General features: G+C 41.0%; 1 protein-coding gene across 1 annotated transcript in view; it reads left to right on the forward strand.

Moving 5' to 3' along the window:
- ADAM12 (ADAM metallopeptidase domain 12) overlaps positions 1–22,726 on the forward strand; it is a 305,398-nt gene that overhangs the window by 188,741 nt on the left and 93,931 nt on the right. The window contains exons 4-5 of the mRNA XM_032794825.2: positions 3,338–3,416; positions 8,967–9,043. Coding sequence (XP_032650716.1) covers positions 3,338–3,416; positions 8,967–9,043 — 156 coding nt within the window. The remainder of the gene's footprint in view (positions 1–3,337; positions 3,417–8,966; positions 9,044–22,726) is intronic.

The raw sequence follows: 22,726 nt of genomic DNA on the forward strand, positions 1-22,726 counted from the left end.
GGTTTATTTCCCTTTGTTGGAGACTCAAAACATCTGAGTCTTGGGGGTTCCCCAGGGAAGGTTTTGGGGGGCTCAAGTGTACCAGGCACTGATTCCTGGTTGGTGGCAGCGAGATAAAATCCAAGCTGGTAATTAAGCTTGGAGGTTCATGCTAAGCACCCAGATTTTGGACGCTAAGGTCCAGATTTGGGAAAGAGGCTTATGATACACACACATGCTGAAATTTGGGATGAGATCCATGAATAAAGCTTGTGGTGCAAAGATCTGCTTTTTTTAGTGTTACCTCATCCTCCTTTTCTCTTCATTTGCTTGATTCCTCCACTTGTCATTTTCTGCTGTAATCTAGGTTGTAAGGTCTTTGGAACAAGACTTCCTTTATTAAAAAGTGTTTGTACAGTGCACCCATGTAATGCAATGCGTCCCTGATCTTGATTGGGCATGTAGGCACGACCATAACACAAATAATACAATTATAATAATAATAAATGTTAGTCTACCAGAGATGTTAACGTGTGTACAAGCTGAAAAAAGGTGTGTTAACAGAGATGCAAAGATCACTAATTTTGGAAAATCTGTATTAATTTCAAGAACAATACAGTGCATACTTTGCAATAAAAAGAGATGGACCAGTTTGGACAAATGAACTTCCCAAATGAAAAACACATTTTTGGAAGAAAGCAGAACATTTCTAAACTCTATGCCAAAGATATATTCTGTAATCTGAATTCTCTGGTCCATTGCAGGTGTGCAGATGATACTGCCATTTAGTTTTGATATCATCATCTGTCTGGAGCTTTCATATTTCACTAAAATGTTTGTCAAAACCTCAAACACTCACAGATGGTATTTTTTCACCTGTGTTGAGAGCCAATGTAAATATATATTCTTCCTTCTGACCTTGTTAGAAATGCTTTCTAGATGAAAAATTGAAAAACAGATCAATACCTTGACTTGAAGGAAGACAGTCCCTGAGCAGAGACTGCACTCAAAAGTAAAGCTTCCCCTATTCCCTGGGCTGTCCGCAAGTAGAAACTACACACGCGCACGTACTTTTTAGAAAACTACAATTGTGAACTCCAAAAATCTTTGCCAAGATCTTTGTTCTCGGTGTAGTTTAAAAGAAGGTACATGTAGCATTGAACATTTACATGGTTTGGAAATTCTTTTGCAAAACACCTTAGACCACTTACATTTCCTTGCTGACATTCCTTTGTCCAGGAACCTTTAAGTGCCATGATTATAAATCTTCCTGAGAACTTGAGTCAGAAGTGGAAAGTCTTTTATCAATAACAACTCTTTCTTCAAGAAACTGTTGTATGGATACCCATAGTAGAAACTTCTGATCTTTTTTCTTTTTTTTTTTTAAATATTCTGGGACAAAAAGATTAATTTTGTGGAGCATCGCTCTCATTTATTGAAAACTAGTCTAATGCAACTGCTAGTCTACTGGAGCCAATCTCTCTCTCCTCATCCCAACTTCTTTTCATACACTTTTTTCATGAAAAGTGAACTGCCCTATGTTCCTTTCTACCCATTTTACATTAGAAACATATTTCCACAGCAATGAATTTCTTGTTCCCCTTTGTTTACCTGGGTAAACTATTAAGGTGTTGTCAGAGTCCCTAACAAATGAACGCCCACCTCACAGACGTAATATTCAGTATCGGTGGATTTTTCAAAAGTGCATAAATGACTTAGAAGCTCAAGATTCAATAAAAATAAATGGGGCTTGTACCCTTATGTTGCTTAGGTTCTTCTGATAAGTTGCTGTGTGGAAAAAGAATCCCATAAAATATACCTCTTCCATAGATCATTGGCTGCTTGCACCATGAAAAAGTAGTGACAATGTTGGGATGTGTTGTTTACTTATAATTACAATTTTTAATCTTAAAGATAAAACCTTATCCTTGGGGAATCTCTGATGGCAGGAGCTGAATGCTGTTAGAAAGTAGGTGTCCCTGAATTTCAAAGACAACTGATATTGCCCTTGCACTACAGTAGCAATGGTCAGTGATGCTAAGCTTAATATGGTGAGTTACAGTATAAATCACAAGATGCTTCAGTTGTGACATTTTGGAATGTAACAAAAATTAAATGGGCACCAACAAATCCCAGGAGGTACAAACATATAAGGGTTCATTCAGTGGTTTGAGTGTTGACCTGCTAAACCCAGGGTTGTGAGTTTGATCCTTGAGGGGGACACTTAGGGATCTGGGGCAAAATCTGTACTTGGTTCTGCTAGTGAAGGCAGGGGGCTGGACTTGATGACCTTTCAGGGTCCCTTCCAGTTCTATGAGATAGGTAGGTATATCTCTTCACTGAACTACTTGAAACATTTTAAGGTTTGTGCTCCTTGAACTTGTGGGGTAAAATTTTAAAAAGAACTCCTCATTGGCCTGACTCTGCTCCCGTTGAATCCAATGGGAGTACCATGGACTTCTCAGTGAGCAGAATTACACTAGGGCTGAGCATTCTTGAAAATCCCACTGATAGTATTCCAGTGACCTCATTTCTCCCACCTCCCTGTTACCCAAATTGCTCAAGTGGCCCTAATAAAATACATCAGTCCAATAAATCCATGGTATGTTTTCAAAACCCATGTTTTACATTTTTATGTGCATGTAAATGTGGCAGCAGTGGCTAATGCACACAGTGCATTGGATAGCAAAGGGCTGGATAGAATACCAATCTCCTGGAACTGCAAGGGGACCTTGAAAGGTCATCAAGTCCAGCCCAGTGCCTTCACCAGCAGGACCAAGTACTCATTTTTGCCCCAGATCCCTGAGTGGCCCTCTCAAGGACTGAGCTCACAACCCTGGGTTTAGCAGGCCAATGCTCAAACCACAGTACTTTTTTTCCAATATGTATCATTTTTTCAGCATCTTTACCATGACTGAATTACTTTTAAACTATTCCAAATGTCTAGATTTCCAGTTTGATTGGAAAGATACTAAAAATGACATTAGGGATTCAATATTGAGCTGTGCTTATTTTTAATCCTCATTTGGAGGACAGGACATCTGGAAGCTTCTAGTCAGTTTCAGTCAGAATAAAAACTTATTATTAATCAGGGAACTTTTTAAGTTCCAGCCTACCAACCTATTAGGTTTCTTTGCTGTTTCGAGTGATTTCCAGATACATTTTCTTCCTAATCTCGTGCACAGTTCTGCACTAATTCATGCTCTAGTCATGGTGACCTATTATGAGGCTTTCTGTTTCCATGCTTGTTAATTTTAAACTTCTTATTCTATCTCAGATGGAACCATGGAAGAACAAATGTCATGATTATTTGATCTTACTATTACAGATGTCTTTTTGTTTTCTTTTGTTTTTTCAGAGGCCTCTTCGCTGATAGCTTCACAGAAACACACTATATGAAAGATGGCACTGATGTCATTCTCACACGCAATTACACGGTAAGGTTTGTGTCTTGGGGAATAGATGATGCTTCATCATTAAAACACCATGTGAGTGGTGCCAGGATGGGAAAGTGAAATAAAATAGCTAGCTGGGTATTGTTTTTAGATTGTTGTCTTTGGCAACTGCTTGTCCCTATGTACCTAAGCAAGAATTTTGAGGGGAAAATTTTCAAAGTGAGGCTTGGGGAGTTTCACCAATGACTGTCATTGAAGTCTATAAGATTTTTGCTATTAAAGCCTTATGCACCTCTTTGAAAATGCACTTGTTAGAGTTTTCTAGTAGGCCGCAAACAGTCATTGTTGCACAGATAAGGAGTGCAGGCCTGATTCAATTAAAAAGAAAGCCCTAAAAAGCTGGCTTCTGCAGGGCCGTGTCAAAGGTCACCTAAAGGCATTCCAAGATCTGTGTGGGTTTCTACAATGCAAAAGCAAGATGTAGCTTTTATTTTTTGTTCTTATTAAATCAGGCCCTAAGATATTTTTAAAAAAAGTCTGGCTAACTTGCTCTTCATTAAAATGAGCACAAAATGCCTCCCCCCTTTTTAAAATGCTTTTTATCCATAAAGTACTGTTTTAAGGCACTCACATTTTTGTCATCTGATGGCAAATATGAATTCCTTAATTAAAAACTGTGCGGCGATTGATTTTAATTGTGAAGTTTATCTTTTATCTGGCTTAGTAGATCCAGCTCGGATGGAATATTTCTTTTATTTATTTATTTACTTACTTACTTACTTACTGCTATCAGTAGAAGCTGTTATCTGTAATGAAGTCTCTTGCAGAATGACAACAGAGGTGAAGTATTTTTCCACTCGTCTTTTTAAATGTAAAAATATCATCATTATCGAAGCCAGTCAAATGTCCAGACTAAAGCAATCAGGTTTGAAAGTTATCAGCCATCTTTCCTAGTGTGCCTGCCATGCATGCCATGTGGTGTCATCTTTATTGCATGGAAAATGGCTGATCACTTCTTTGAGAACGATCATATAATACTCACTCGCTATCTCAATTGGCTCTGACTTCACTATAAAAAAGGAGGCCTATAGTCGTGCTGTAAGTAAACTGCAAAAAGCAGTAGATGAAAAATTTCAAAAGCGTCTTTATAAATGCATATAATATTCAAAATGACGGAGAAGAATATTACAACTTTTTGTATATTGAAGCAAACTAATCTCACGCTGTGTGTGCGATGTCTGTAGAAATTATTAACTCTTTACAACATACATTTGGAGGCAAAAGTTTTAAGTAGGCAAATGTTTACTTTTGCCGGGTACAACGAGATGCAGAAGACCCAATAAATTGTATTATGGTGCAGTTTGCTACTTAAAATAGTATTGAGCAGACCTGTACAACACATATATTTGATCCAAAGCAACTAGCAATACATTGTTTAAAAGAAGTGTCTTTCTGTAGTCCATCTAGTTTGCATTCTTACATCTTCTTTCATTTCTGGTATTCTAATAGTACCTGTTTAGGGTGCTACTCTAACTACACATTTCAAGTTACGTATCAGAGGCGTAAGCCCGTGTTAGTCTGATCTGTCTTTCTAAAGAGCAGAGAGTCCTTGTGGCACTTACAGTAGACTAACCCACGACGTTTGGTTCATGAGCTTTGTCGTGTGCACGAAGTGGGTATTCCCACGAAAGCTCATGATCCAAAAACGTCTGTTAGTCTATAAGGTCCAACGACTTTGCTGCTTTTATAATCAAGTTATTGATTATAGTCGTGGCTGTGGAAAATATGAAATCCGGTTTTGGGTCATTTGTGCTATTTGCAGTCCTAAGGGCATGGCTACACTTGCAGATGTTGAGTGCTTTGAGTTAAACCAGCCTTTGTAGAGCACAGTAGGGAAAGCGCTGCAGTCTGTCAACACTGACAGCTGGCAGCGCACTGGCATGGCCACATTAGCAGCTCTTGCAGCGGCCACAGAGAGCAGTGCATTGTGGTAGCTATCCCAGCATGCAAGTGGCTGCAACATGCTTTTCAAATAGGGTGAGGTGGAGTGTGACAGGGGTGTGTTATGTGTATGTGGGGGGAGAGACTGTGTTTTGGGGGGCAGGGAGTGTGTCAGCATGCTGTCTTGTAAGTTCAGACAGCAGCAGACTTCCCGCCGCGCCTCGCTCACACACAGCATTCCACAGTAATGGTTGCTTTGTCTCTGAGCAGATAAGCAGCTGGCTGTCAAACGGAGCTTTCAAAGGGCATATGCAAAACAATGACAAGAGTAGCCGCTTGACTTAAGGGGATTATGGGACATTTCCAGAGGCTGATCAGAGCGCATTAATGCAACACCTCGTTCACACTGACGCTGGGGTGCTCCAGCGGGGCCGCATCAAACGTTATTCTACTCGCCGAGGTGAAGTACCAGGAGCATCTAGCTGTGGAGTCAGAGCGCTCTACGTGCCTTGCCAGTGTGGACGGGGAGTGAGCTAGTGTGTCCGGGGCTCCCTTAATGCTCTGTAACTCACAAGTATAGCCAAGCTCTAAATCTGAGCCTCTTCTTGGTGCCGATGTTATTGTTGTATTCTCTTCACATTTAGACTATATAATAAATAGCTCCCCAAAAATCTGTCATTTTCAAAGTTAACCACTGCTTTATTAGTTAATGGTCTGCAGTAAAGCCAGAGAACATCTTTAAATGCAACAAATCAGCTAACTGTAGTAACGATTTGTTTTTGGGGCGATTATCTACTTCATTCAGTAATTTAAAACCACAAAAGTCCTTTTTTGGTAGGTGAAAAATACTGTAACTCAAATGAGTTACTGAGCTAGAAATCAATTTTCAACAAATCCAATCACAGGATATGATCTGATAGGTTTACCGTTTTCAATATTGAACTTAAAGGAACCTTACCTTCTTGCAGTATGTGGATCTTGAAGAACTTATGAAAATGAATAGACGAGTTCAAAGTTAATGAAATATCTAGTCGTGTGTCTGGAGTGGGAAGAAATAAGAACCTTTTCTATAATACACTCTTTGATACTGTCAGTTGCACTTTAGGTGCAGTGTGTATCAGCCTAGGAATCATCATCCCCTTCCTCTTTCACAGATCAGACAAGTCTACACTTAAAACGCTCCATCAACGCAGTTGCATCAGTGCAGCTGTGCTGCTGTAGCACGTTAATGAAGATGGTCTAATCCACTGGGAAAGAGCTCTCCCATCAGTGCACTTAATCCATTTCCCCAAGTAGCGATGTTGATGGGAGAAGCTCTCCTGCTGAAAAATCCACACCCCTGAGTGTGACATAGTTATACCAATGTAGGTCTGTAGTGTAAACCAGGAGTTTGCTACATACACCGAGAGCACACAGATATCTGGCTTCCATGAGCAGCACCAGTTATAAATTGTGCTCCTGCCTCAGACTCCAGACTACTAACTCTTATGACTTTTAGCAGATGTTTATGTAATGTGACAGACCCAGACCAGTGGGGTACAGGAATCTGGTAGAGGGCAAATGTACTGGTCACTGGATGAGTAGTTTTCTGTTCCTTGAGTGACCAGAGCAGGGGCTGCACTAGAGTAATCAGGAACCTGCTAGGCAGACAGGCTGATTAGATCACCTGCAGCCAATCAAGGCAGGCTAATCAGGGCACCTGGGTTTAAAAAGGAGCTCACTCCAGTCAGCCGAGGGGGAGTCAGAGGAGAGGAAGTGCGTGGGAGGAGCTGGGAGCAAGAGGCGCAAGGAGCTGAGAATGAGAGGCTGTGCTGCTGGAGGACTAAGAAGTACACGCGTTATCAGACACCAGGAGGAAGGTCCTGTGGTGAGGATAAAGGAGGTGTTTGGAGGAGGCCATGGGGAAGTAGCCCAGGGAGTTGTAGCTGTCATGCAGCTGTTACAAGAGGCACTATAGACAGCTGCAATCCACAGGGCCCTGGGCTGGAACCCGGAGTAGAGGGCGGGCCCGGGTTCCCCCCAAACCTCCCAACTCCTGGTCAGACACAGGAGGAGCTGACCCAGACTGTGGGTTCCACAAGAGGGGAAGATCACTGAGGTGAGCAAATCTGCCAATAAGTGCAGGACCCACCAACGTAGAGGAGGAACTTTGTCACAGTAACCAGGCTGTCTCAATGTCATTGAATGATAGCCCAGGTTTTTCTCCAGTTAAGGATTGGATGAGTTTAATTGATCATTGTCTTTAAAGCAGAAATATTATGGCCATGCCTAACAGCTGCATGCCCTTAGTTGTGAGTGAAGCAAACCTCTAGAGAGAATTCAATGTGTGGAATTGCTCCTCTTGTTTGTGATTTTCATTCTTATCAGCATGTTACTAGCATTTTACTGAGGCAGATAATGAAGACACACTAACAATGTCACTGACACACCATTTTTCTCATTGCTTTAACTATGGCAAACCATGTAAGTTCAATTTAGATTATAACCCACTGTTCTGTATTTTGTTACATTCTCATGTTAAAAAAATGCTCCAAATAAACATTTTCTTATGAGATAAATTAATTTGCTTAGGATTCATATCTGAGCTATTCCATCATACCCTGGTCTTTTTCTAGGTTATTGCTTTCTTTAAGAAATCAAGGTGGGCTTTAGAAGTGTGCTGTGTGCAGCTGTGTAATTGAAAACCATTCCCTGACACTGAAAAGGTTAATTAATGCAGCTAGATGTGAATGAACCAAGTAATAAAAAGGCATAGTGAGACGACTGTCAGTTGAAACATGAGTGATAACTTTCTTTTGCACTAATAAGATAGCAACCTTTTACAAGAATATTTTCAGCTTCCGGATAGCATTTCAAGGAGCTGTGAAAAAAGAAATGCTGAACGTGACACAATCATTACTTTCCAGCCAGTCACATAATTGCAGATGTAGTATAACCTTTAGTCAACAATAAAATTAATTTTGATTTCAGCAAGATATGTATCTTTATTGAGTCAGTATCTGTGTTGTGGTTGCCTTGGCAAGCAGTTGGATTATTAAAGAAATACAATAACCTAGCCATAAAATGCCTTTCAAAATAGAAGACCGTCTTATTTTTGTTTGGTCCTAATAATGTGCAGCTAGCCAGCTAGTTAATTTAATAAAATGCTTCCCTTCCATCCCACTTTTCATTTGCCCTGTGAGTTTCTCAAGCCATATATTTGAGACTAGATTTAATACATCTCACAGTATGCTTAATTACCTCCTATGAATTTACATCCTATTACTAAAGAAAATTTACATCTAAGCAAAATGTTGATGTCAATGAGATTTGTTTAATGTTATAAAATGCCCCGTATCTTAGCTTTCAGATAACGTAATCAAGGAGAAAAAACTTGTCATATTTTAAATACACTGTTGATTGTCTTTAAGCAATTAGGGATGCCACAGGTACTTGTGTAGACTTCTTTGGTCGAACATTAAACATTGAGAATGCCCAGTACAGTATTTCATGGAGGCAGAAAGATTGCTATCAGTGGGATACTGGATGCTTTTGCCTGAAATCAGACAAGGTTTTTAGATAGAAAGGAAGGGAGAACCTTATAAACACAAGGCACCGAATAGAATTTATGATTAACTAAATGTTTCCCCCTTCCTTCCTTTTTGCAATTAGGGTCACTGCTATTACCATGGTACTGTGCAAGGACATCCTGATTCTGCAGTCATTCTCAGTACCTGCTCTGGACTCAGGTAAGTAAACTTTCCAGAGACATCTTGGACATCTAAAAACACATATAATGACTACAATCAAATCCCATGCTTCAAGGTTTCAGTTGGTTGCCTTCAGAGGTCAGGAAGGATTCCCACCCTCCCCCCATAAATAATTAGCTAGATGTATTCCTGGTTGATGTATTTTTTTCCATTTCCCTCTGAAATATCAAAAGCTTGGCCAGACCTGCAGTTGCGACCCGACAGGTGTGACCCAGTGTTCTGAGTGTACGCACAAGCCTCTTAGAGACGTGGTTCCAGCTTTTCACCGTTGTGTAGGGAAAGCACGCTGGCGGGCCGGGCCAGTTATTTACCTACTGTGTCCGAGGTTCGGCCGATTGCGGCTCCCATGCTGCGGTTTGCTGCTCCAAGCTAATGGGAGCTCTGGAAGCGCGCAGGCCAGGGGACGTACTGGCCGCGCGTCAGCGCCCATTTGGCTTGAGCATGGGAGCCATGATGGGATAACTTAGAACGCGGCAGTGAAACAACAGCCCGGCCCACCGGGACTTTCCGCTGCACAAGCACGGAACAGTTTGGAACCAGCTCCTCTGCGCTTGATGTGTGTCTTGCTAGGTATAATACTCTTTAGATTTGGGGTAAGGATTTTCCTCGTCAAACATTTGGAGGGACCTTGAATTGGTCTCTTGGCACCCGCGTCTCTCCTGTTCTCTCTGGCTGTGGCAGACAGTTCAGTCTTGATGACTGACATGCTGTTGTCTCTAACTAGAATCTTTTGGGCTCAATTAAGGGAATGTGATTGAAATGTAATGGCCTGTGATATACCGGAGCTCATGGTTTGTGCATGATTTGGCAACCCCATTATTAAAGTTGAATGTGGGACTAGGAATGAGAATTCATAGAATTTAGGCGAGAGGGACGTTAGATCATATAGTCTGACCCCTGTAGAGACCATTACATTTCATGGACTGAGTCCAGTAATTAGTTTTGGTAAAAGCATATCTACAGGAAAGGCATACCAACATGATTTGAAGACATCAGGAGATGGAGAATCCACCACTTCCCTTGGTGATTATTCCAATCGTAAATACCTTCCCTTAAAAAAAAAAAAAAAAGCCTTATTTCTACTTTGAACTTGTTTGTATTCAGCTTCCAGCCATTGTTTCTTCTTCAAGCATGGCCTCTATTTGTATTCTGCTGTGGGTGCACATGTGATCCATGCATCAGAAACTGGAAGATTTTTGCTAGCAGTTCTGCTGGTACCCAAGGGTATAAGGGATGATGCGGGCCGACCGATTCTTCAGTTCCTTTCTACCACCCATGGTCCAAGATGGAGTCTTTCAGTGTCCACTGTGTTTGCTACTGCAGCATTTGCTTTCTTCAATAATTACCAGTAAATAATTGTTTATAATATTTAGGTAGTTGTAGATGGCATCTTCGTTCTTAGCTTAGCTTAGTTATTAGTCATGACATAGCAAAATGTCATGCGTTAATGTCTAAATATGGTTTTGTTCATTATTCCAAGTTCATGGAATTCACTGACAAACTCATGCAACAGGATTAAGTGCCATTCCAAGCACTTATTGAGATAGGTACAATGATTGCCAGATCATCCCTTCAAGCTTCACTTGACACAGCCTCCTAGTCGATGGCTATGGCTTTTTTTCATGCATAGACTGTTGTGGCGTCAGTCCTCTGGATTCCCAGGGATGTCCAATCTACAGCGAAGGACTTGCCCTTCTAAGGGAACAGCCTGTTCAGTGAGAATATGTGTGATTCATTATGCTCATTGAAGGACTCAAAGACAACCCTCCACTCCATGGAAATCTACACTCCACCACCAAGGAGGAAATTCTGTAGGCCACAGTCTCATAACCAACACCTCAACTCTTTTTCCATCAAAGGGGCTATGGACCACTACAAAAATGGCAGAGGATGCAGGGGAACAAGTACAATGCTCTCCCCTTTTCCTCCTTCAAACTCCAGCCTCGCACTGAGAAACATTTTCAAGAGATCTGAATCAAACCAGTTACCAATCTATCTACCCAACATTCAAATACCCAGTTTGGTGACCGTCTAGTTCATTTCTCCCAAGCCTAGCAAATGATAACAGAAAAATGAGTCCTTGACATCATTCATATCCTCTATACTATAGAGTTCCTCTCCTCCACTCCAAACCCCACATCCACATCTGTCTTCAGGGACCACTCCCATGAGAGGATGCTCATTCGGAAAGTAGACTCCCTTCTTCAACAGGGACCCATAGAACTGGGACATCCCCAACACTGGGGAAAGGGGTCTTACTCAAAATATTTTCTCATTCCCAAAAAGAGGGAAGAATGGAGACCCATCAATATCGCAGGCAGCTTGATGCCTTTATCTTAAAATTGAGGTTCAGGACAGTCACCTTGGCATCAGTAATTCCCCCTCTGAACAACTGCAGCTGGTTCACAGCTCTTGACATGAAGAATGCCTGAATTCACATAGACATACACCCCATGCACAGAAGATTCCTGAGTTCACTGCAGGTTTGAACTATTGTCATTACAGGGTGCTCCCCTTTGGTCTCACAACAGTGCCAAGAGTATTCACAGAGGTGTGATCAGTTGTGGTAGCCTACTTGAACTGCCACAGATAATCACTTTTCCCTTACCTTGAAGACTGAGTATTGCTAGGGAGCTCTCATCAGGAGATTCTGACAGCGATCTTATCTCTGCTTAACCTTCTGTGCTCACTGGGACTTGGTGTAAACATAGAAATGTCCCATACAGACTACAGAGTTAATTGGGGCAATGCTGGAGTCTGTCAGTGTCAAAGCATACCTTTCTTGGGTCAGATTCCAATCAACCATGGTATTCAGCTCCAGATGAGACTGTTCACTCTGTTCATGTGTCATCCTTCTAGGACATATGGCCCCCTGTACCTATGTTACTCCCTTTGCAAAACTTTGCCTTCATTGCCTACAGGCTTGGCTCCAGATGGTATATGTGCCCAGCAGACACAATATGGAAAAATTAGTCTCTCTCTCCCACAAACCGCTTGGAAGAAAAGCGAGCAAGTGTAGGGGGGGGCTTTCTTCATCCCTCCCCCCCCCCCCCCCGAAGACATTGATCACAGACCATTCCTTGTTAGGATGGGGGCACCCATCTAGATTAGAGAGACATGGAAAGTGGAGACTTTCCAAATGAATTTCAAGCTGCATGTTATGAGTTAACAAACACGCCTCTTCCCCAAGGCCCCACTCTACTAGGGCCAAGACCCCATCAGTAGCCTCACTTTGGGATAGTCCTCTCATTGAAAACTGTAAGGCAGCAACGTGGGGTTCTGTCCATGCCTGCAATAGACATTACACTCTGGTGCAAACTTCTCCAGCTGATGCATTTTTCAGCACAGCAATACTCCAGTCATTGGTACCACAAAGATTCTTGCATCTTCTTCCTCAATTAATACTGCTTGTCAGTCACCCACAGTGGAAAACACATAGGGGCCATCACTTGAAGGAGAAAGAAGGGTTGCTTATAGTGTATGGTAACTGGAGTTCTTTGAGATGTGTGATCCCTATCTGTATTCCTCCATCTGTCTTCCTTCCCCTTTACTTCTGATCTTTGATGCCTGGTTCATGGTAGAGATGGAATTGAAGAGGCAATTGGTCCACACTGCCCTTTATATCCTTGGTTCGGCACATGAGGAGGAGAAGGGTGCAGGAACAGACCAGCGGACACTGCTAGCAAAAAACTTCTGGACTCAGGTGCATAGAGGTGAGGCACACCCAAAGTGGATTACAGATAGGGACCACACATGTTGAAGAACTCTAGTTACTGTAAAAAGTAAATAACTTTTTCTTTCTTATTATACCTTTTTCCACTAGATTAAAAATCCATTTTAAACCCAGTATTTTCTCCCCATGAAGCACTTATGCACTAATCAAGTCACCTTTCACTTCTCTTTTTGATAAGGTAAACAGGTTGATTTCTTTAAGTCTCTCACCGTAAGGCATTTTCTCTAGCCCATGAATAATTTTTTCAGCCCTTTCTCCAATTTTCAAACATCCTTCTAAAAATACAGTATTCCAGTATCAGTCTCATCCATAAAGCTGGCTGAAATTTGGGATTTCCAGTTTATGAGAAATGTTGACTTTTTGAAATTTGATTTTGGTCCAATTTGGAATTAAACCACTTTTTCTGAAATTTCTTGTTCCTCAAAAACCTGAAAAAACTTCATTTCAGAAACACAGCCACAATGTGTTTCCTAAACAAATATGCTCCCTGGACCAGAAGCTGCTGATTGAATTGACATATTTGTAAGGGGAAACTGACAAGAATTTCAGTTTGTCCATAGTTGCTGGGATTCCCAAGTCTGCAACTCTAGTGCAGACTTGCGCTTGGAGAAGAAAGTGGTGAGGTTTGTGATGGTCCTCTGTTCTGGGGGGAGGTGGAGGGGCTTTATCCCAGAGCTTTAGATGAGTTTGTTAGATATCCTGGGCCCAGACCATGGAGTACTTTGAAGATAAGGACCTAGACTTTGAACTTGAAAATTTTCTGGAAATCCAGTGTAGAGAGTGGTTTCCCCATTGACAGCTATGTTTTGAGATCTGTCAGTTAGTCAGTTCTTAATCCATTTAAAGTGTGCTTTATCAATATTGTACAGTGCTACCTTTTTAATCAGAATGTTATGCAGTACTAAGTCAAAAACCTTACAAATGTTTGATACTATATCTATGCAGTTACTCCTATCAACCAAACTTGTAATGTCCTCAAATAACAAAGTCAGGTTTTGTGACGAAAACTATTTTCCATAAATGCATGGTGACTGTCATTGATTATATTCCTGCCCTTAATTCTTTATTAATGAAGAATGCATATTCCCTGCTGCTGCTCAAGAGGGACATCAGCAGGCTAGTAGAATTTTGGGGAGTCTGTATGATTCCCATTTTCACATGTCAGCTGTGTCCAGGTGATGCTATATTTTATTCTGACAGTACACTGGTTGGCATATATATCAGACTGTGACAGAATCTGGTTGCCTTCCAGTCCTTATTTAGCTGTGGAGTCCTCAAACTTGTCCCCCTGTGGTAGTGAACAATGGTATACACTAGCAATGACAGAACTGCTGTGCAGCTGCTAACTTCTACGGCTTCCAACAGCCCAGTAGTTCTGAGAATTTGCTTCCTAATGTGACTATGAAGCTCAATAAATTGTGGTGGTGAAAGATATGACACATAGCAAGTAGTTTAGATGCTAATGTTAACACACATCAAAAAAAAAAGTGAGAGAGACACACAATGTCAAGAAAAAAATTAAATTACCCAATTTAATAATTTCTCAGTCAACTTTCAGAAAGACTCTGACTGATGGTAGTTTTTAAATACACCATAGACATAGTTCAGGAACCAACTACCCTTCCTAGTTGGTCAATTACAGAGTGGTATTTACTTGCAGAGCAGTTCCAAATCACAGTAATTAACTGTAAATTGGCTCTAGTGTTCTCCCTGGAAAACCAGTTTTCCTGTCAAATTTCCAGCTGTCTCAGACTTTTCTGAGTTTGTTTAATTTATCTACAAACAGCATGACTATTTGAGCCTTTCCCTCGTCTGTTTTGCATTCTGTATGGTGGTGGTATTTTCATGGCTTTTATATTATAGCCTTGGAGATAATAGGAGCAGAGGAGGAAGAAAACATAGAGTGAACAAGCAATTTGTTACCAAAATTCTTATCCTTATTAAAAAGGCAGCCTTGGCCATAGTTACTAGGATTCCACTGTTGTCTTCCAGCAGGAAAACATTTTTAAGGGTGCTTTTCCATCTATCTGGCATCTCCACTAACTTTTATTCTAGTTAATCTATTATGTTTGTGGTATTTTAGACAGTATTAGTCATATATAAGCCATTGTCATGGCAGGTAAAAAATAATTTAGTGCCCCTTAAATATTATAAAGAATTGCATGATTACAGTGAAAGCAGTGCTAGGTGGTCTACCACAGCTAGGGGAAATTTGCCGTTTGTGCGGAAAATAACAGATAGTATTAGCCCTGCACCCCAGAGCTATTTACAAAGAAAAAAGCTAACAAGAAGGACAGTTTGACTTCACGTTAAATGTGGTTTCTCTCTTTTCTCTGATTCATTCTCTCTTTCACTTTTGGTGAATTTTGTGCTCACAGTTGAATGACAAGTCTAGTCCTCTCTTTGGATCCACTCACTGTTACCCAGCTCCTTATGCAGTCATTTATTCCAGTACAATGTGGATGTAAAGCCTTATCCAGTCAGAATAGAAACCTTTTTCATTCAAATTGCACTGGTGCAAGTAACTGCATACAGGGCAGGTTGGTGGTAAACTAGGCCCCTTATTGGTGTAGCGTCTTCTTTGCCAGGGCAGGCTTTCCTATTTCCCAGCTAATGTGGTTCAGCCTTAGCATGCAGGGAGAACATCTAGAGTGAGGATATATCTCAATATCCATTTAACCGCTGCATTCTCTGTTGGGACTGGCCATACGAGTGCCCATGAATGATAGCGATTTTGTGATCAGAACACCTGTTGAGTTAGACCTCAAAACTCATTTCACAGCCTGGTAACAGATAATAATTACTTTGTCAGTATCTGAGCTTGAACAGAAACATACAGTTGAAAGGCTACATATTGCAATATCAGTTCCCTGAACCATCTGCTTCCCCCCTCCCCTGGAATAAAAGGCCAGATAATGCAAAATGCTAAAGGCCTGCTATGAAGTCCGAAGGGTGCTGAGTACCTTGCAGGTTTGGTCCCACCGTTCACATAATACCTCTCTCACAAAAACGTTTTTAATAATCTCTTGTCAGAAATGTTAAAATGAATATTATTAGTATGAATGTTTTACTAGTATGCACAAAAAATAGTTTAAAACAGTGCAGGAAATTCAGAGCTAAAGTAACCACTTGGTCCCTAACACATTCCATCGTGCCTGAGTATTGTAGAAATTAATGTCTAATGTATAACATTACAAAGCTAACGTGCTGCAGTTTCCTTGTTTATGTTGCTTTTCCCTCCAGGCTCTGTTTTGATCTGATATAGTCTCAGGAATCCAGCTCCACATGGAGTTTTACAAGAAAGTATTGTGACGTAGTCATGGGCTAAAGAGAGAAGCCTTGCCTAGTGCTCCTAGATTCTGTTTCTGGCTCTGCCACACAGTTGCATGAATTCGGACAAGTCACTTCTGTGCCTCAGTTTTTCCATCTGTAAAGTGTAGATAATAATTCTAACCTACCTCTCATGAGGGTTGAGTGAGCCTTACAGTTTAAGCACCATGAGATCCCTTGATGAAAGGAAGCGCAAACTATTATAATTATTTCATTTGAATTTCAGGACGTCGTCATCCTGCCATCTGAAACTAGCAGTCCATCTTGGACACCTTTCCATCTATACAGGAGAAAGACACGTGCCTTTGACATAGACTAAGATAATGCATTAAAAGGCATGAAACTGACCCAAAAGAGAAAGTTACACATTTTAGAAAACTGTGAAGCATATATATACCATGCAGCCATGTGGCTAAGCATTTAAGACAAATTATTAGCTTGTATATGGCATTTGATTGCCTATACTGTGTTGCATAAGGAATAGAGTGAAATCTGAAAATTTGAAAAGCACATGTCGCTCATGCAGGTGGAGGGGGTTTCATGTGGAGATAACTGAATCACATAGAGATAGAAAGAAGACTCAGTTTTCTTCTACACACACACTTCCATATTCCCACTATAATACTTTCTCTCAGACATAATATTAGAATGTCTTGCTTCACTTAGGACTACAATAGCATAAAGAGAGTTAGTTTGACACTGATAGCTATCTAAAATGCAGGTAATAGGAGAGTGTAATCATGCCATTGTCTGCATGCTGCTTAACTTCTTTGGAGGAGGAGGAGTTGAGTGGCAGGAGAGAAGCTGTATATATTGAATGCATGAAATAGGAATGATGGATAATCAGTGCTTCCAGCACTTCCGTCTGGAAAAAAAAACCAATTAGATTTTTCAGACTACTTGGGAGGTGATGGTTTGGATGAGGCAAGGTCGTCTTGCCATCCTATAGAAAGTACTCTTCTTTCTTTCCCAGGAAAAGGGGGCCTCCAGTTTAGTAGCAAATATGTGACTTGTGGAGGCTGAAAATCATGCCCATATGTGCTTGTACAACTTTAAAGTACCCCCCTACTCTAATATAACGTGAACCGATATAACACAAATTCAGATATAATGTGATAAAGCAGCTCTCTGGGGGTGGGGCTGTGCACTCCTGTAGATTAAAGCAAGTTCGATATAATGCGGTTTCACCTATAACACAGTAAGTTTTTTTGTCTCCCAAGGACAGCGCTATGTCGGGATACAGGTGTAGTAATATATGTCTGCTTCCCTTTTGCATGCAGGGTATAAAATATACACATGCAAAACCTATTTGTCTGAAGAAGATTTGCATGCACAGACCCCTTTACCTGAATGCACAGATGCAAGTGCTGGAAAAGTGCATAAGCAGGTACAGATGCATACACAAGAGGAAGCCATGTTGAGATCTCACTGATCAGCAGACACTAGGTGGGATTCTAAAAAGTGCCTCAGTGATGTAGGAGCATGTGTCTCGTTGAGAGTCAATGGAACTTTTGCTCATATGTATCTTACGTATGTTGAAAATCTTATCCAATGTGCCCAGATGCAGCTATATTTGCTAAATAATAAGCACAACAGAGTCATACATACATGAAATGTTTAGTCACTGCACAACAACAAATAGAAAGTAAAATCATTTCTGTAGGTGCTATGGTATTTAAAAGACCCTCCTTATCGACCCCAAATCTGGGGCCAAGTTTGACTTCAGTGTCTCTTTACTGTTTCCTTATATTATTCATTATATAGTGCTACAAAATAACAAACTAAAATGGCATTGATAATAACTGTCCTCTCTTTTCTTCCTCTAGTTCTTTTGCCATCTTCCCTGGTCTGTCTTGCCATTCTAATGATTAAGCTCACTCATAACACTTTCTCTGATAACAGTTACTGCACTTTGACTCCCAAGTACAGGACATTAAATTCTGTTATCACTCTGTGTAACTCCATCCTTGAATTCTGGACACCAGGATTTCAGACCAATAAGCAGTGACATTGGATAAATCTGATTTGCAATGTGAAAGGATTAACCTGCCTAACTAGGTGTTACAGTAGTCTCTGGACATGGGTTAATTTTTATATACTGTACTATGGAATAGATTTTCAGATTGATGAAGAACATTTTGCTAGCATAAAGCAGGTTCATGTGACTATGAGGTATATCTAAATGAGAACTCCCTTCTTATGCTGTAGTACCTGAAAACAACACAGCCATTGTTTTAGTGGTTGCTTTGAATTTCTCTCTGTTGTTGATTTGAGTCAGACTTTAAGTTCTGATGTATGTAATATTAAGCTCCTATATTGTGCTTTTCATCAGTAGAACTTATAGCTCTGTACAAAGGAGGGAAATTTCGTTACTTCAGTGAGGCACAGAGAGATGAAGTGAATTACCTAGGGTCATCTAGCAGGCTGGTGGTAGAACCTGGAATAGAACCATAGTCTCGTGAGTCCCAGCCCTGTGCTACATCCAGAAGGCCATACTGTTACAAAGAGGAAGGAAGTCATGCTCTTCAGGCAATGTAGGTCAAATCTCGGACTACTTACTTAGGCAAAATACTCCCGGAAGTCAATATAATGTAGACTGGACTCCACATTTTGAAAATTGGTACATATCAACACAATAAAGGCTATGTTTCTTATTCCTTTCAGGCAGCCTTCATTTCATACTCATCCAAAACTTGAGCGAACTCCACATTTGTGAACCCACATGGACAATTGCACATACACACTGTGTAATTGCATACTTACCTGATTGGCTTGCACTCCTGAGGGTTCACAGTGCTCATAAAATGGAGGCTGGCAGAACATTTTCCCTTACAAGTATAACTAAAAAAGAGCTGAAACAATTTTAGAAGACTCTTTCCAGCTGAGCTTCTCTGCAGAGTTATGAACCTTTGAGAACAGTTACACAGAGGAAATACAGAGAGACATTAGCTAATGGCAGTGCAGTTTCCAGAACCAGGATGATGTATGGGCATGGGGGATAGGCAATGAGCATGAACTACTGAAGCTACAATATTCATAATTAGTTAAATTCACCTCTGAGCAGAGGGGCAGCATGAGATCTGCTCAATACTTAACTCCCTAGATTTAAGTGGCACTTCACTGATACATAGGCCTTGCATTGAGCCTCTGTATAAGGGTGAATTTCACCGAAAGTGAGTACACAATATACACAGATGAGACAGTCTTTTATTTTAGTATATTTCTCATGTACTAAGGCAAATTACATATACATTCTTCTCCCAGAGGTAATAGGGTTTTTTATTGTTTTTATTTAGAAAGGAGCATAACTTTGAGCTTCATTAAAACCAAATGTTTAATTGCATTCATGGGTATCAGATTTATTGATTTACTTAACTCTCCACTTGCAGTGCAGCAGAATAATATATCATAGCTTTGGATAATGCTGCCCTAGCCAAGTTTTCCTTTAGTATCACAATTTCTCAGACAAGTATGCATCAGTGGTTTATATTGGCAGGGCCCACTCTTCTGCTGACAGGTTGGAAAAGAAAAATCCCGTTTGTATTTTAAGATTTCCAAAAGCCTGTTGATTTATGAAATATTACTGGCTTTGCATTAGGTTTTGTTTTTTTTAAAAAAGGAATGGGGAATGGAATAGACCATTTCACTTTGTCATGTATTAAATAAGTGGAGTTATTCCCTCTAATTACACTTCCCCTCAGGAAGTTCCTGGCAAGTTAACCAGCAATTAATAACTGCATTTGTTATTTTATGTTTTAAGTTTCCTTTCAGTGGGATGGAGAGAGAATTCCACGTTGTGTTCACTCCCACTCCGCAGAGGAGGGGGATCTGCCCATCCTGAGGAGGGATCAATCCTCTACAGCTTTGTTTGCCTTGTCAGGGCAGTAGTGGAGGCTAATGGGGCTCAGATATCTGCTATTTGGGGATGTGGGCAAGGGATTGGACCAGAGTTAACTATGGGGCCAAGGAACCCTTTCTTTTCTGTAGGAAGGAGTGGGAGTATGGAGGTTCCTGAGCAGGAAGATGAAATGGAGAAAGTGTGATGGGGTTTTGAGGACAGAGATAGGAGGAGGAGATGAGGCTATGAGGGAGAGAATGTACCCCCTGTGACAGATGCTAGTCATGTCATTTAATGCAATACTGGAAGGTGATCTGGTACTATGGTGATGAGGGGCTCCTAATTTTGCTTCTGTTGTCACTCAGCTATTCAAGAGGTGGTGTTTTCGGGAGGCAAACTCCTTCCCACCAAGCAGAGCTTCTTCCAGTTCCTTCCTTGCTCCTTCATAGGTTTCTTCCAACTTCATGACCCACTACTAGCTTGAAGGATTGGGGAGAAATGAAGGGGCGCAGGGCCTGTGTGCATATAGCACAAGCCTTTGGTAGATCTCAGGAGATCCATGATTGATCCCCATCAGTTCTATGAGCTCTCTCTTTTTGATACTTCAGTCTCTAATGCTGTCATTTAGGCGTCTTTTTTGAACACATACGCCTTGTCTACACGTCTGGCAGCGTGTAGGATACAGGTAGCTACACAGGAGTAAAAGGCTCTGTCGGGAGAGGCAGTGAGGAAAGGCTCTGGCAGTTGCCCACTGCTGGAGCCTTTTCCTGCTGCCCCCTCCTTCCTCCCGTGCCAGCTTTTCTTTGATGCAGTGAAAGGCTCCAGCAGTGGGGAACTTCCAGAGCCTTTCCCTGCTGCCACTTTGCTGCCCATAGACTTTCCCTGCTGGATCCTTTCACTGGAGCAGAGAAAGATTTTTGGCAGCAAGGAGGCAGCAAGACACTATACTGATATTTTTAGCAGAGTCGGTGTGGGAGGCACTGCTTGGGCATGTAGAGAGCCATGTAGGGTATATAACCTAAGGGTTCTGGCATGTCAACTCTACTCACCTAAGCAGTGCCTCCCTGTCTACACTGGTGATTATACCTGTGCTAGGGAGGCGTGCAGTGTCTGTACTCTGCATGCTGTTGTAACGGTACACAGATCTTAAGACACTGCAAAGACAATAGTTACCCCCTTTCCATTTTCAAAGTACCTGGCAAATTCATTGCCCAGTTCTGTTTCTGTTAAAGTCAATGGCAAAATTCCCATGGGCTTCACTGGGCACAGGCACTGGCCATTAACTATTTACAATCTCAAAGAACTCCACCAAAACTGAGCACTTACGTTGCACAATGTCACTAGAATCCTTTAATGGCTCCTCCTGTCATATTTGCTCAGGTCCCGGTTCTGTACGTTATGTACTTATTGCATTTGTAAAGCATGGATCAATGAGCATTAGTGCTGGCTGGGAAATGGAGAACCAAACATTGAAATTATACAGTATTCTGTCTGGCATCCTAGTCCCGTACAGTACTGGGGCCTAAAATAAAAAATAAAGCTCCAAACAGACCACTGTCCAGAACCCAGGGCAAAGCCAACAGCTACCCCATCAAGCAAACAGGAAAATTCCCAGGTAACATAAAATTTTGGAACAAAAAAGACTGCTGTAGCCTAGACAGAAATAGAAAAATGAAAAATAATGATGGGAACCTAAAAATGGCCAAGGGTAAAGATTACTGCAATCAATGGACTTTACATCAGCAAGGGGCTGGGACCCTAGAGGATACAGCATCAGTCTAGAATGCAGGAGATTTGGATTTTATTCCCATCTCTGTCACTAGGTTGGTGACTAATCTTGAGCAGTCATATAACTTCCTTGTGCCTCAGTTTTCCCATCGGTAAAATGGGGGTACAAGTACTGACCTCCTTTCTAAAGCTCTACAGATGAAAAGAACTAAATAATTTAATTATTTCTTATTCAACATCATGTTGTAAATGCAACCAGCAAGGACCTCCAGGAGAGAGGACTGCCGGAGAGGAGCGTGAACTGAGAAAACTACTCTTGGCTGAACTTAGATACAAAGGCCCTGACACAAAACTCACTGAAGTCAATTAAATTCTTTCCATTAACTTCAGTGGTCACTGGGTTAAATGCAAAAAGTCAGTTCACCCCATTATATTATAACTGCTGGGCATTTTCTCCGGTAAATAAAAAGCTAGGTAATTGGGGGGGGGTTCACATTCTAATACGAAGTAATAAAAATGTGGAATATTTTAGATAACTGGCCTATATTAATAATTCTTCCCCAGATGTTTTCTAAAATTTGAATGGTTCTTGGTAAAAACTAGTAATATGCAATGCAGTGGCGGTAAAATCAATAAATGTCTCACAGCATTGACTAGTTTTTATTCATTAAAACAAAAGGGTATTCAGCGGAAAATCCCAACTGTTGGCTATTCTGCTTTGGAAGAGAACATCCCAGCTGAGCCATATCCTGTCTTGGCCTTTGAGAATGTGTACACTATGCAGGAGTGGGAGAAACCCATGTTCATGAGGAAGAGGCAAAAGCAGTGTGGGAGTAATCAAGCCTGTTTGAAAAATCTGTGACAAAAATGTGCAAGGAAAAGAGTAATTTTGGATTTATTTTATTTGCATCGGATTCTGAACACTGAAAGGCTCTAAGGTACAATTACTTTCAGCCTCACCCCACCAAAAGAAGGAAAGATATAGAAGTTTTCAGCTAACTACATTTTTAAGGTGCTGTATTTGGCACAGATT

Source organism: Chelonoidis abingdonii, chromosome 15 (genome assembly GCF_003597395.2).
Source record: "Chelonoidis abingdonii isolate Lonesome George chromosome 15, CheloAbing_2.0, whole genome shotgun sequence".
Classification (NCBI taxonomy): domain Eukaryota; kingdom Metazoa; phylum Chordata; order Testudines; family Testudinidae; genus Chelonoidis; species Chelonoidis abingdonii.